At 44.6% G+C, this 16,119-nt stretch overlaps 1 protein-coding gene across 1 annotated transcript in view; it reads left to right on the top strand.

Moving 5' to 3' along the window:
• LOC144803299 (uncharacterized) overlaps positions 1-14,600 on the top strand; it is a 33,264-nt gene extending 18,664 nt beyond the window's left edge. Inside the window, exons 2-4 of the mRNA XM_078671857.1 lie at positions 8,240-8,304; positions 9,124-9,176; positions 9,676-14,600. Coding sequence (XP_078527983.1) covers positions 10,792-12,075 — 1,284 coding nt within the window. The 5' untranslated portion in view covers positions 8,240-8,304; positions 9,124-9,176; positions 9,676-10,791 and the 3' untranslated portion in view covers positions 12,076-14,600. The remainder of the gene's footprint in view (positions 1-8,239; positions 8,305-9,123; positions 9,177-9,675) is intronic.
• The last annotated feature ends 1,519 nt before the right edge of the window (positions 14,601-16,119 follow it).

The raw sequence follows: 16,119 nt of genomic DNA, 5'->3' as shown, positions 1-16,119 counted from the left end.
CTGAATGTCCTCTATTTGATCTTGGGCGGGCGGCGGGTGGGGCTGGGATCCCCTACTTGGTCACACTATGGACCCCACTTTGTTAATCTGCTTGTCATCCCGGGATGACAGACTATTTTCTTTGCCTCTGTTTGTTCTAAACGTTATCGTTCTTGTTGTATTTTGGAACATTTGTATTTGGAGGGTTTTTTGTTTTTTTGGGTTTGGATCCCCTCGTCCACCTCCCCTCACTGTGCCATGCTCGACACCGGGTTATGGTCCTCCTTCCTTTACACCTCCCCTTCTGCTACGGAATATAGCCCACACCATAGAATTCATCCTCTTCCGAATCTAGATGCCACACAACACTCTTAAAATCCTTACTCTAAACGTGCAAGGTTTGAATATTCCGATCAAGCGTAGGGCCGTCCTTCACTATTTGGAGCATTCCAAAGCTGATATATGCCTCCTGCAGGTTACCCATCTCCTCCGCAAGGATCATCACAGGATGAAATCCCGTGCTTTCCCTACACAGATGTTCTCCTCTAATCCCACCAAATTTGCCGGGGTTGCCATATTGGTCTCTCGAGTTGTAGTGTAGTTCCTATATTCCCAATAGGCTCTGCGCATTGGAATAATATCTTCAGTAGTGTAGACGTAGGACCGAGGTTAACTAGGTCTCTACTGACGATATAAGACTTAAGTTTTGTGTGCCAGCTAGCTCAGAGTTCACTAGAAACTTTCTCGAATAGGCGAGGAGGATTTTAACCTCCCTGGATACACAAGAAGGGATTTAGTTTCTGACAACCATAGAACATGACAACTTTGATCTCCCTGATCAAGAGTATATCTCTAGAGTCATGTGAAAACACAAGACAGCTATTTTACTCAGTCAATACGTGCATACTTAGTTTAACCAGATTGCAGAGAAAAGGAGAGACGGGCGTTTTCAATAAAAGGTGTTATTTATTGATCAGTCTCTTTTCTCATACAAGAGAAATGAATCGCTACAATTGCAATACTTATAGTTAAGTAAAGTGCATACAGTAAAAGCAGGATCATGAAATAATACTGTAAAAGCATTGATATGGTTTCTTAGCCATATGATACTTTAAAATGGATAAAAGATATACATACATATATACATTGACTAATCGTACTCAACTGGTGCTTCTAACTACGCCTACCCCGGTGTACCTGACCTAAGCCTAATACATGGGAGGGAGTAAGTAAGTAGCAGTTTAAGTTAAGTTTGTTTTGCCAAGAATCTGACTCAAGAATTCTCTATAAGGGTTTAGTCAGTTCAGTACCTGGGATTTAGAAGGCTGGAGGTCTGGTATCTCTTTCTCAGGACTCGGTATCCCAGTCACCCGCGAAGGTGGGCTGGAAACGCTGGAGGCTGGATTTCTCGGCAAGAGAAAAGACAGCGTCTCTCTCAGCGCGTCAAAAGGGAGGGGCAGCGTCCGTGGGCTCTCGCATCAGCTGGGCTCTCCGGCAAGTAGTCACTGTTCCAGGTTCATCACCACCGTGTCGCTGCTTAGGACAGCGTTGGTATATTTATACCTGAGAGGAGCTGGGTTTGACGTAAGGATGGACATAAGAAGTCAATAAGGATGTCACTAAGAACTGAGCGTTCTTGCAGTGCTTTACAGGAGTTCTTGGACTAAATCAAAACATGGCAGGCGGGGATTTCCCAGGTTGCTCGAGGCTTGGATTTGTTTAAGAACTCGGTGTGCTTTCTAGGGGGCTGGAGGAATAGTGCTTGCTTAATGTGACAGCATGCGCTATGACTCATTTATGAAACGGGTTTCTGTGCCGTTGTATGGATATTAGTGATTTATAACTGGGCAAGGGTCAGAAATAGGAGTATCGATACAGGTCCCTAGATAAACACACTACAGAGTGTTAAAGAAGCAAGCTGAGATCAGAGGCCGAGTGTTCGCGTATCAGTTCCTGATGGGAGGGGTGTCCTTTATAGCGGGGTCTGTATACGCACCCAACGAGGGGCAAGATAAGATTTTTTCATGACGCACTCACTGAGGCGACAGCTACTGCGGAACGTCGCGCTACTGGGAGGTGACCTGAACCGTGTCTTCGATAACATTAGTGACCGTTCCTGCCAGAGGACAGGCCAGACTGGCACTCTCTCGCCTGCTGGACAGGCCCGTCTTCAAGACCTGGAGTTCATAGGTCTTTGGCACCACATCCACCCCTGTAGTCAAGCTTACACCTTTTATTCAGGAGCACAAAAAACATAGCTAGGTTGGACTACCTCCTTAGTTCTTCCTCACTACATGCCCTTGCGACTGACACTGAGATCCTGACGGCTTCTCTTTCAGACCATTCGCCGACGTTGCCACCTTTAAGTTCCCACCTACATCGCAGCCTATTAGACACTGGCGCCTGCGCAATACCTTGGTCCGTCAAGCTTCCATAGTTGAACAGATCCAGAAAGCCATCACAAATTATCTTGCCCTTAACGCCAACTCAGAAACCTCTTTAGCGACGCAGTGGGCGGCACTAAAGGCAGCTATACGGGGGGAACTTATACCTATATCCACTGCTAACAAGCTTGAGCTTAGTCGTAAACGGGCTGAACTCTCCCAGCGAGTCACAGAGCTGGAGCAGATGCACCAGCGGACGGGTGCTTCCCGGGCCTGCCGTCAATTGTGTGTAGAGCGGAAGCAACTTGCAGCATTAGACCAAGACAGGGCCGAATATGAGGCCCTCCGACTCCGACACTCATACTACACAGGTGGTGACAGATGCAGTCGCCTCCTAGCCCACAAACTACGGGAGGCCAGACAGTGGCAGGGTGTTCAGGCCATCCTCTCTTCTAGAGGCGAACTCGTTACCGACGATGCTGCAATAGCGGAAGTCTTTCGAGACTTCTACGCAGAGCTCTATTCGGGTGACCCCCTAGCTGCTCATCACTGTGCCGACTATCTGGCGGCAGCACACATACCCTCCCTCACCCAGGTGCAGGCCGACTATTTAGATAGGGATATTGGGACTGAAGAAGTCATAGCAGCGAGCTCCCACCTCAAGCTGGGCAAATCACCCGGTCCAGATTACTACTCAGCGGCCTTTTGTAAAAACATTCTGCAGCCAAGTGGCTCCCCTCCTGACAGGTTTGTTCAACACCTTTGCACAGGACGGGGTTATCGCGGAAGAGATGCTTGAAGCGTTGATAGTGGTTATCCCGAAACCCGGGAAAGATAAAACATCCTGCGGTGCATATAAGTTGATCTCCCTACTGAACATAGACATTAAACTCTATACTACCATACTGGCGACCCGTCTAGTGCCCTACATGTCCCAACTGGTTGAGCCGGATTAAGCAGGCTTCATCCCACAAAGGCAAATGAGCGATAACATCAAGTGGGTCCTGCACCTAATCGAAAAGGCGTCTCGCACTCAGGTAGAATACAGGCTACTAGCTATCGACGCGGAGAAGGCCTTTGACAGGGTGCATTGGCCCTTTCTGGAGCAGGTCCTGATGCATGTCGGTTTCGGTGAGAAACTGCGTACTCAGATCCTCAATTGCTACCGCTCACCCAAGGCAACAGTTTGGGTTAATGGCCATACGTCCTCTCGCTTTCCCATTGGAAGAGGCACCAGGCAGGGGTGCCCTCTTTCACCCCTTTTATTCGCGCTCTATATAGAACCCTTAGCATTACGGATTAGACGCCATCCTCTCATTTTTGGGATCAAGTTTGGAGGAGACGTACACACTATCAGCTTGTACGCAGATGACATTTTGCTTGCTCTCTCTAACCCGATTCCTGCTCTGCAATCTCTCTTCATTGAAATGCATTGCTTCGCACAGGCCTTGGGAGTTAAGATCAACATGGATAAGTCGATCGCACTTAATATCTCCCTATCTCGCACACTTTAGCTCATCTACAAGAAGAACACCCCATACAATGGGCTCCCTCCTAGATTCCGTACCTGGGAATTCAATTATCCCCCTCCATACAGGCTACCACTGAAACCAACTACTCCATACTCCGCGCGCATATATGCAAGGAGCTAGGCCAGTGGAAACACTATGCACTATCCTGGCTCGGTAGGATAGCTGCTTCCAAGATGACCTTCCTTCCGCAGATTCTGTATCTTTTTCAGACCCTCCCCCCCCGCCCTCTCTCGGGCTGGATTTAACAGACCCAGTCAGACCTGGCGCATTTTATTTGGCAAGGCCGCAAGCCCCGGTTTAAGCATGCAATAGCAATTCTCCCACCAGAGAAGGGAGGTGTGGGGGTTCCTGATCTCCAGCTCAGCTTCTACGCCTCACAGCTTTGATATTTAGTGGAATGGCACCGCCTAGAGTCGGAGAAACATTGGTTGTTCCAGGATCAGGCAGTGGCAGCCATGCCCCTACAGGGCATTCCCTTCCTCCATAAATCACATAGACCACCACGATTATGGAGTCCTGGGATCGCACTAACACCGACCATAATCTGACTACCTATCCCTCCCCCTCACACCACTATTCGATAACCCAGAATTCCAACCCGGCATGGGTACTAGGGCCTTCCCTGCCTGGCGTTTCCCCACTTGTCGGTCCCTGGGCCACCTCTTTGACTTGGAGGGGATTATCCCATTCCCTCAGTTTAAGGCAGATTACGGCCTTCCTGATTCGGAACGCCTGCCCTACCTACAGCTCCGACACTGGGCACTCCACTTGCACATCCAACCTGAGGCTCAGCGTCTTCTGACTCCCTATGAGAAATGGCTCATCACACCCACATCCGATAAGAAAATAATTTCGGACCTATATAAAATGTTACCCACTAATCAAAAAGCCCACTTTGGATCCTCTTGTCCATGCTAACTACAGGCCGATCTCCCTTCTCCCTGCTCTGGCAAAGGTGATCGAGAAACATGTACAGCTCTCTATTTCCGACTTTATAGAGAGCAATAACATCTTACATGACTCCCAATCTGGCTTCCGTGCTAACTATAGCACGGAGACAGCTTTGTTGGAGATCACCGATGCCATCAGAGAGACGCTTGATCTGGGGGGGAAGGCTATCCTGGTTATGCTGGACCTGTCGGCGGCGTTTGACACCGTCCCCCATGCCGGTCTCCTGTCTAGACTCTGGGAGATCGGCCTTCGTGGGACGGTGTGGAACTGGTTTAAATCCTTTCTGACCGGCCGTCGACAAGTGGTCTGGGCACCTCCGTTCTCCGCGGAAATGCCGCCGCTAGAGGTGGGGGTCCCTCAGGGGTCTATCCTGAGCCCCACCCTTTTCAATATCTATATGGCCCCTCTGGCGGCGGTAGCGGAGTCCTTTGGTGCCCGGATCATATCCTACGCTGATGACACCCAGCTCCTTTTTACATCTAAAAAGGGAGAGGCTTTTGACGGTGGTTTGATCAGGGAATGCCTGGCCGCGGTCTTCGACTGGTTTCGGCGGCACAGTTTGAAATGCAACTCCGACAAGTCGGAGCTGCTTTTTTTTGGGTGTCAGCCGGATCCTAACTGGAAGACCTGGTGGCCCCAGGACATGTTTTCGCCTGATGTGGCCTCGGTAAAGGCTAAAAACCTAGGTGTGCAATGTGATGACAGCCTTTCTTTTGGACCCCAAATCATCGGTCTATCTGGGAAATGCTTCGGCATTTTGAAAATGCTTCGGAAGTTTCTTCCTCTGCTGTCTCTGCAGCATAAAAAAATCATTGTGCAATCCCTAATTGGCTCGCGACTGGATTACGCGAATGCCCTGTATATCGGGCTGCCTAAATACTTGTTGGCCCATTTGCAGATTGTGCAGAACTCGGCTGCAAGAGCCATTTATGGTCTCCCACGCAGGGCAAAAGCTTCGGAACTTTTAAAGAGATTGCATTGGCTGCCCATTGCCAAAAGAATCACCTTTAAGGTGCTGACCCTGGCATTTAAGGCCCTCCATTCAATTGGCCCAAAGTATATGGAGAAGCCCCTGGGTTTTTATGTCCCGAGGAGGACGCTCCGGTCGGCCTTTTTGGCCAAAGCCGTTGTTCCTCCGATTAAACTTGCCCGGATCGGAGGGCGCTCTTTCCGATACTTGGTTCCGCGCTGCTGGAATGAGCTCCCTGTCTCCATAAGAAAGTCAAACAGTCTCCTTGCTTTCAGAAAGGAGCTGAAAACCTGGCTCTTTTCAGTATAATTCTTCTGGTTGGGCCTCTGTGAGCCGCTGTGTTGTGTTTCTCCTCCTTAGTTCTCTTTGCCAAAGCGCCAGGACACCCCTTGGGGTAGCCGTGCGCTATAGAAGAGACCTAAACATAACATAACATAACTAACGTCCACTACGCATACATTTAACGCTGGTCAAGCTTGTTGGGAACGGGACCTGGGAAGGACACTTAGCCACAAGGAATAGGAGGACATATATCATAGGGCTCGGCATTCAGCATACCACATGGGATTTATTGAGACACTGACTAAGATAGCGACATATTGGTATTATACCCTGCATTGATTTGATCTACGACAAAGTGCCCTTTGTTGGAGGGGTTGCGGGGAGGTGGGCACTCTGGTGCATCTCCTCTGGGGCTGTGACCGTATTCAATCATACTGGTCCCAGGTGCTCGATGAAATAGACACGCACTTCGAGACACAGCTCCCGAGATTACCTACATACATTCTCCTCGGTTTACCCAATCCCATAACATATCCGCTAAAGTCCTGGAGGGGCCGATTGATTGCCATCACATTAGGCGCAGCCACGCAGAACATCCTGGTACATTGGCGCAACACCCAGCTCCCAACATTTTCTGGATGGTTACAGCGACTCTGGCTGGTGTTGGGTATGGAGAAATTAACCCTCACATTAGCTGGCAAGGGGTCTGACTTCCCAGAGATGTGGCGGCCCTTCTTGACCCTACTTGTGACTGAGTTCCGTGAACTGACATGCCCCCGATACCTCAAACTTCTCCGCCTTTCAGACACACATCTCCCACATAATGATTCCTCACAGCACCGCAAACGACCACGTTGATTCCCAGATTATTCTTTTTCCCTGTTTTTGGTGGACGGGGGTGGGGGGTGGTAATGTTGGACTCCAGTTGTTTGTTTTGATTTTTCCCTTCTCCTTATTGTTTATTCCTACAGGCCTGCTCTGGTCATATTACCTTGGTAATGCTACTATTTTTGACACTTGTAGTCTATATTGCATTGAATCCACGGAGCTGGGGTCTTGTTTTTTCTCTTGCTTGAAAATGTATAAAAGATTTAAACCATAACATGCTGTTTGCCAACCAGATTATTTAAATTTGCATGTTTGATGAGTTCCAAATTAAAAGATGGGCTATGAAGAAGTGGCTGTGCTGTTAGGGTCTGCTATCTCAGCTTGTTGGGACCCTTTATGTTCACTCAGACCTTGTTCAGCCTGTTGGTGTGCTGTATGTTCAAAGAAAAACCAAAGGTGGTGATGGACGGAGCGTTGATAATACAAACACTCACCCCCAGTCAACTGATCTGGGTTTAATCCATCACCGTTCTTTAGCTCACTCCGCCACCCCAGTTCAGACATGGCCATATGCAAATCAGTCTGACCCTGTGCCTCATGGGAACAGTCCAGCCCGAACTGCCAAGCCATGTCTTCCCTGGACCGGAATCAAGCTTCCCAGGACCGGTTTCTGGCATTACAGCCGTCTTCAGCCGGGCTTGCTTGACTCCAGTGGCAAAGTGAGCAAGGGACTCACGTCTGAGCATACCCTGCCAACTTAGGGCGAACAAAAAAAAAACAAAGGTGGTGATGGACGGAGCGTTGATAATACAAACACTCACCCCCAGTCAACTGATCTGGGTTTAATCCATCACCGTTCTTTAGCTCACTCCGCCACCCCAGTTCAGACATGGCCATATGCAAATCAGTCTGACCCTGTGCATCATGGGAACAGTCCAGCCCGAACTGCCAAGCCATGTCTTCCCTTGTTGTGGTGGTGCTGTATGTTCTCTCAGACCTTTGTCAGCTTGTGGGTGCTCTGTGTATTCACTCAGACCTTGTTCAGCTAGGGTTCATGTTGTGTTCATTGTAGCACAAGGTTTTGTTTGGAGGAAGATGTGTGTAGTGGTTTTCGTCGTAGATACCAGGAGAATAAAATGGTTTAAAAAACACATTTATTTATAGACCAAAGGTGCTCTACAATGGTTTCTAGAGAACAAGAGTTCATTTTGCTTTGTAAGTTAAGGATGGTTGTTTGGAAGATGGGATGAAGTGTGGTTCATATTTCATGCAAATAAGCACTTGGTTGAATCATCTCTTTACTTGCTTTCAAGGAATTCTAGGACGGACCAGGTGGTGTGGCTGCTACCCCCAAGTGAACGAGCAAAATAACTGTCAGGTAAGGTTTTATATTGCCCTCTGTTTCCTTATCTCCTATTTCTCTCTCTCTCTCTTTCTCTTCACTTCAGCTTCCAGAATGTCCCTCCATCTCCAGACTTTTCTCTGGCTATATAGCTTGTGATCAGAAAATGAAATAAAATAAAACAAATAAGTGACTTTTATTTTGTCCTCTTCCTTGTTTATATTTTTTGAGCTTGTTTCCCTACAAAAGTTAGTATACTCCAGGCTCAAGGTAATCAACGCCAGGTTAATAAATTGTACAATGCTTTCTTCTTTCTTCTCCTTACCCTAGGGCTCTGATGAATACTAAGGGTTCTCTAGCAAAGCGCATCGCCATGCAGGATGTTGTAGCAGTGTCCAGCCTCCCAGTGTTCCTGCAATCCTCCCCCTTCAATTTTTACTTTCCCACTAATGTCTCCGACCACCCACGAACCCTGGCATCCACCAGATGGAGCCACATTCCTCTGGGAATGTGAATGTGGTGTGGCCTAGGGGACGCACTGGTCCCTGAGCACTTGCCTCTCGTGTTGCCCAGCAGTTCTCGGACTATCGGCGCATTTGTATTCTTCTCTGTACCACATGATACTCTTCTCCCTCGTACTGCTCCGTCTCCGTCTCTGTATTGACTTCCGCCTCACCACATCCTCCCAACCTGCCCTTTTATTACTTGTTTGTCACTTTAGGGGCTGTTCTGGGTCCCTGTGGTGAAAGTGGAAGATAGTCTTTTTTTTCTCTATGCTGTGTTGTTTTATATTTGTCTTCTCTTGTCACTGTTTGGTTTCTTTTGCTGTTCTGATTTTTTTCTCCTCTTTTTCAGGTGTTGCAGTGCTCGGGCCCTGTTGAAGAGTGTGATGAGTTCCTGGTCACCAAGTACGTCCTTATCTTCCCCACAATTTTAAATGGTGAATTCCACTGAACTAACTGGACACAGCCTCACTCTATGGTGGCACTTAAAGCAGTGATTACAAGAAGGCCAGTTCATTTGTTCAATAACATATCCCTTCCTAAATCACTTGAAAAAGCAACAGATGAACAGTCTAAGTGGGTAGGGGCTAAATACCATCTGATAGTTGCTAAAAAGTGTTACTAATATTTCACTATGATGCCAGCCTTTTCCACAAAAAGTGTAAATTGAAGTTGTTGTCTGCATCTAAGAATCCGTTTCACAATAGATGTGTAACTTGTGTTCTTTTCTTAAATATTTACAAAGTCCCGATCTACACAGTGTCCAAGAGCTGTTTCACCACTATCAGAAATTCAACTCAAACCAATCACCTATCTTGTTTCTGTAAATGTTGCTTTTGCAAGTATAAGGTCATAAGTATGTTTTCTTTATGTTCATTTACAATCTCTAACTCTGTTTCTACAGATCACTGAAACATGAACAGAAAAAAGAAGGTTTTAATTGAGTGAAACAAAACAAATAGTACTATTTCAAGGAAAACATTCTCGAGCTCTAGAAGAGAAACACTTTCTAGGCACCAGGAATGTTGAGGAACATGCAGCGGAAGAAACTGCTTAATGAGAAAGTTGTCAAAATCTGTAAAGAAAAATTAACATAAATGTTTACCAAGAGTGATATTGAGTTGCCTGTGAAATATAAATGAAACACAAGTGCAAATTGAAAGTCTGAATCTACAAATTGTAAGAATATTTTCACTTAATGGAAATATTTCAAGATTGGTAGAACAAAAAACATTGGCAACAATTGATGCCCACGCAATGCACTTGAGAATAAACACTGTTGCAAATTCTGTCTGATGGTTTATGAGAAATGACTTTGAGACCCAAACCCCTCCCCAACAAATCAGTTTCCATACACCTGATGGGACAGAACTGTCAGGAAGACTAATGACCTCAGTTTAACAGAGCAAGCTTTTGTCTCCATCTCCTGTGATTCAGGGGAGAGAAAGCATTGTTTAAAAGAAATGTTCTTTCTCAGATGTCATTACCGCAAAGCGGCTGGATTATCATTCCCAATATAGAAAGATTTTGTCCTTCAGCTGTCTCTGTTGGGTTGATCTGAGTGGTTTCAAAATGTCCTGGACCTCCAAAGTGATCATGTACTTCCCTTAGCCATTGAGCGATAACGCATATACTTGCAAAGAAACCATAAAATGGGCCAGTGCTTTGCTATTGATAATCCATAAACCACCCTGGAATTACAATTCACCTGTCATTATTTGTATGAACAAATATTCTTACAGGCATATTCTAAACTCCAAAGATCTTATCAGTGTTTTAAAAAATCCTAAATCAAATGTGGTGAACTGGAGTCACAAAATCATCTGGGTATAACTTAGAGAAAATAAATCCATGATAATAATTACAGGGGGCTTCTCAGTATAGGTTTATAAGACAAGTTAGATAGGCTGTCTTTAAAAGTAGCAAATTGATCTCCAGATAAAAGCTATAATTATTTAAATACAAATGTTAGGAAGAGCATCTTTAGTTTATTTTTGAAGTCACACGGAGTGTAATATGAATGTGTACAGACTCTGGAATCCAATTCAGTCTTAAGATGGCATGTATCCAGGAACGAACACAAGACGGAGATGCATACATCTTGAATAAGAGCAATGAATGTGAGAACGGATTTAGTTATCAATCCCACCTCACTAAACACGAGAGAACTCACACTGGACAAAAACCTTATCAGTGCCCTGAGTGCCAAAAAGGTTTCAGTCACAAACCCTCTCTCATTCGACATGTGAGAATCCACACTGGAGAAAAACCATATCAGTGCTTTGAGTGCCAAAAAAGCTTCAGTTGCTGTGGCACTCTCACTCGACACAAGAAAATACACACTCAGCAAAAACCTTATCAGTGCTCTGAATGCCAGAAAAGCTTTAGTCAGAAAGACCGTCTCATTCAACACGAGATTACTCACAGTGGACAAAAACCTTATCAGTGCCCTGAATGCCAGAAAGGTTTCAGTGACAAATACTCTCTCATTAAACATGTGAGAATCCACACTGGTGAAAAACCATATCAGTGCTCCGAGTGCCCAAAAAGCTTCGGTTTTTGGAGCAGTCTCACTCGACATAAGAGAATCCACACTGGACAAAAACCATATCAGTGCTCTGAGTGCCAGAAAAGCTTCGCGTGTTGGGGCACTCTCTCTCGACACAGGAGAATCCACACTTGTCAAAAACCTCATCAGTGTTCTGAATGCCAGAAAAGCTTCAGTCAGAAAGACCATCTCATTCGACATGAGAGAACTCACACTGGGCAAAAACCGTATCAGTGCTCTGAATGCTTGAAAAGCTTCAGTCAGAAATGTATCCTTACTCTACATGAAAGAACCCACACTGGGCATAAACCGTATCAATGCTCTGAATGTCAAAAAAGTTTCAGTGAAAAATCAAGTTTAACTCGACATGAAAAAATCCATACTGGGCTCAAACCGTATCAGTGTTCTGAATGCCAGAAATACTTCAGTGAGAAAACAAATCTCACGCAGCATGAGAGAACTCACACTGGGCAAAAACCTTATCAATGCAATGAATGCCAGAAAAGATTCAGTCAAAAATCCAGTTTAATTAAACATGAAAGAATCCATACTGGACATAAACCATTTCAGTGCCCTGTATGCGAAAAAACCTTCAGTCGGAAATTAAATCTCAATGAACACCAGAGAACTCACACTGGGGAAAGAACTTATCAGTGCTCTGAATGCAAAAAACAATTCTGTCAGAGATTCAGTTTAATTCAGCATGAGATAATCCATACTGGGATCAAACCCTATCACACTGGGCAAAAACCTTAGAAATGCACTGAATGATAGGAAAGCTACAGTCTGAATGCCAGTCTCATTCAACACGAGAGAATCCACACTGGGTAAAAACCTTATACCTTTTCTAATTGCCTAAAAACATCAGTCAGAGATTCAGTTTGATTCAACATGAGGGAGCCCTCAACCATGAAAAAAATATATATATATATCAGTGTTCTCAATGTGTCAAAAACTTCAGTTGTAAATGTAACGTCTCTATATGAGAGAGACAATGTGCGAGAATAAAAGGTGCTCACTGTCAACTCTGGGGAGAAGGTATCAGCATCGCAAAACCTTCCCATGAAGCAGCCGCAAAGAAGTCAATCCATTGATGGTCTTACTGTCTACTGAGAAAAGCACACACTGAGAGATAAAACATGCTTTAATTAGTCTAATTACTTAGTAATTATTTGTGGCCTATTTGAAGTCATTTGCTTGCCAAGTCTGCCACATTCCACGAGGCTATCAATAATGGCGAAAAACTGCTGCTTTCCAGGTCCGGGCTGGAAATAGGACTGTCACTGGCAACTGGAGTGGTCGTGGAGCCCAACTAACTATATTACATTTAAATGATTTTTAAACATTTTTTTTTTAATAAAATCTCCTAAAGTAAAATATTTGTATTACGTACTATGTGTATGAACTCAAACTTACAAAACGTTATGTACAGAATTAATTGAAATTGAAATTTTAAAGAACAAATTAGTCAATTTTTTTATTAAAGGTTATTATTAACATATTTTGTAGTGTGGGTGTGTATGCAGTTCATATGAGGGGGCTCCAAATTCTAATAGGTAAAGTCCAGGGGAAATTCCCTTTTCGGAATGGGAACCCTCTTACTCTCAAAAGACTGTCGTGCTTCATCGTAGGGCTTTTGCTCCTTTTGCCGGCGCTGCAATGGGCAGTTTTCGGTTAGTGTGAGTGTTGCGCATTCCAATTTAAAGTTCACTGGGGTTGGGGGTTGTCCAGATCTCGGTGCGTAGTGCTTTTTCCAACACTTCTAAAATGGAGTGTGTTGGTATAAAGAGCTTTCACATCCAATGAGACTAGGTGGTCAATTTGGTATGTGTTGGTAGTGTTTTCTATTAGTCTCAGTACATATTTGGTGTCTTGTAGGAAGGAATGTATCTTTCTTTTAAGAGGCTGTAAGAAGGTATTGCAGAATTTGGACAGGGGTTCCAGTAAGAAATTGATCCCTGACACTATGGGTCTGCCTGGTGGAGGAGAGATGCCTTTATAGATATTGGGAAGAACATAGAAGTCTGAGATTTTCAGTTGTGTATTGACTTAGAAGTCTGCCTCATGTTCACTAATCCAGTCGTGAGTCTCTGCTATTGAGACCAAAGAGGCCATCTAGGCGAAGATCCATTTTGTAGGGTCCACAGTGACCGGGATGTCATAATTCCTGTTGGCTACCTGACCGGTACAGTCATCATCATAATCAGTGGTCAACATGATGACAATGGCGCAACCTTTGTCTGCCTGTTTTATGTTGATCTGTTTATCATCATCTAGAGATTTTACCGCTGATGTTTGCGACCATTACATATGTTTTTATTTGTTCTGTGTAATTTGTTGTCAAGTTTTCTCACCTATGTTTGTTGCATTACCACAGTGTTTCCATCAGTGAAAAGCATGCAGAGTGTGCATTCTTTTTGGCATCTCTGATGACTTATTATTCGTACGACTGTTATGCTACCCTTATTGTTGTATTATGTCTTTTCCCTTACTCACTCCCCCAGTCTAATACGTCTACCTGGTTAGGTCCAAAAAGGGAAGCCTATGCAGGTTTTTTACGGTGTAATTCATACAAAACCCTGCTGCCTGGATCACGTGCTAGATATTAATGGTTCCAAGCATTATGTAGATATAATTCAATCCCCCCAGTCCTGAACAATTTCCCTGATCATTTATGGACAAATTGAGTTAATAAACATATTGGCCCTTTGATTTTTTTTTGCAACCTGAGACCCTTACGTCTCCTAGTGGCACACATTGTTTTTGGACAGGACAGGCACACTCATCGATTAAATCGTTTTTTGTCCTGAGATTCACCTATTCCTTTTTAGTCACACTCCACACTCTCACCACACACAGATCTACACTTAGAGCCCTATATAGGCACTTCACATATGGCTTCTTTGGAAAAAAGATCTCTGCTGAAGAGCCCCTACGAGGGTGCCCGTCGAGCATTGCTGCGTCGGCTCAACGAGGAGCAAATGTCCTACGAAGAAGCTTGACACTCTTTTGAGTGTGTGAGGGCTCCTATTCTAAAAAGGGAATTGCCCCTTTACTTTACCTATTAGAATTTGGTACACCCCCTCATAAGCACCGCATACCCACCCACACCTTTGGAGAATGTATACCGGACCTTCATGCGATTTTGGTCCCTCCCATCTTGTTGTGATAGATATTAACATATTTTACCATAAAATAATTATTATAACGTGTATTGTTTTAATATTGAATTAAATTTATATGTATTTTACATTTTTTGAAATAAATGACTAATTTAAGAGTATTCCCTTTTAAGCCTCCATTATATTCTGTGGAAGGATGTTGCATAATGTGTGGTTGGCCATGTGTGTTGCTGGTTCCACCCAGTTACAGGGAGTTGAGTCATGCAAATCTACACTTTTGAATAACTTTACACTCATAAATGGTGAATAGCCAAAAGTAGCAAAGTTACTCAAAAGTGTGAGTAATTTTGTTATGTGTAGATTACTCATTGGTGTAAGTTACTGTTGCAAATAGCCTCAAAGTTGTCCAACTCGACATTAGTGGTAAATCTGAAGTGGATGCAAGTACTTGGACTTCTAGTGGAGCAAATTGGAAGATCCTGCTAGAACCCCAGAGCACTTGCCAGAGGCATTTGTTTGACTGAGGAGCTGCAACTTATAAGTATTATTTCTCTACTTGCTACAACATTGAAAGACTCGTTAATTGTCTCAATCTGATTAACTATGACTTCCCTTCTTCTTTTACTTGATTTTATTGTATTTACAATCGCATAGGCGATAAAGTTACTTTGTTGTTAACTGGTTCTGAGGTACTCCTATCCTTTTTGTAAACATTTTTACAGTGATCAGTTTTTGCTCTCTCTGTACAGCTACAATGTAAGCTCAGAGACCCCAAAACCTGACATTACCACACTTTGATCTGCATGTATTGATATTCTACCTTTCCACTTGGATAACTGAGATATTATTATTATTATTATTATTAAAGGGGCTTATAAAGCGCATGGTGACGCCAGCAGGCGTATCCCCGCGCTGTGGAGAAGAATCAGGGTGTCAGAAGGAGAGATCTACAGGGTGAATAAATGGGTTTTTAGAAGTTTTCTAAAAGTGAGCTCATTATTAGCTAGTCTAATGTTGGAAGGGAGGGAGTTCCATTTGTTGGCTGCCAGCGAGTGGAACGATCGACCTCCCATTCTCGCTTTTTTTATGCGAGGGATCTTGAGCAAACACATTCCCATGGAACGAAGGGATCTGTTAGGCTCATAGGGAACGGCGAGGTCAGTCAAGTAGGACGGAGCTTTATTAGAGATAATCCTATAGCACCAGAGAAGTGCTTTAAATAAGATTCTTTTCCTAATTGGCAACCAATGAAGGGTAGCTAAGGTAGGTTTAGAGGGCACTCTTCTAGGCAGTCTCAACACTAGTCGTGCTGCAGAGTTTTGTAGCACCTGCAGCCTCCTGATGTTAATTTCTGAGGAACCTAGAAGGAGCACATTGCCATAATCCATACGTGAGGTTACTAGGGCCTGAATCATGGTGCGCCTAGATTCCAGGGGAAGGAGGTCAAGGGTGCGCTTGAGGGTTTTCATTACCCCAAAACATTTCCCTACCAATTTATGTACATGGCTGTCAAACGAAAGCTTCCTATCCACCCAGACACCTAAGTTCTTTGCTTCCCTAGCAGGAATGGGAAGGGGTCCCAGACAGGGTGGCCACCATTCTTTGGTCCAGCTAGTGTCCTTACCTCCTATTACTAGGACCTCCGTTTTAGAGCCGTTAAGTTTGAGGCAGTGTTTGG

Source organism: Lissotriton helveticus, chromosome 1_2 (assembly GCF_964261635.1).
Source record: "Lissotriton helveticus chromosome 1_2, aLisHel1.1, whole genome shotgun sequence".
NCBI classification, from domain to species: Eukaryota; Metazoa; Chordata; class Amphibia; order Caudata; family Salamandridae; genus Lissotriton; species Lissotriton helveticus.
Note: the sequence above shows the minus strand (reverse complement) of the source record. Positions and strands in the feature narration are given on the sequence as shown.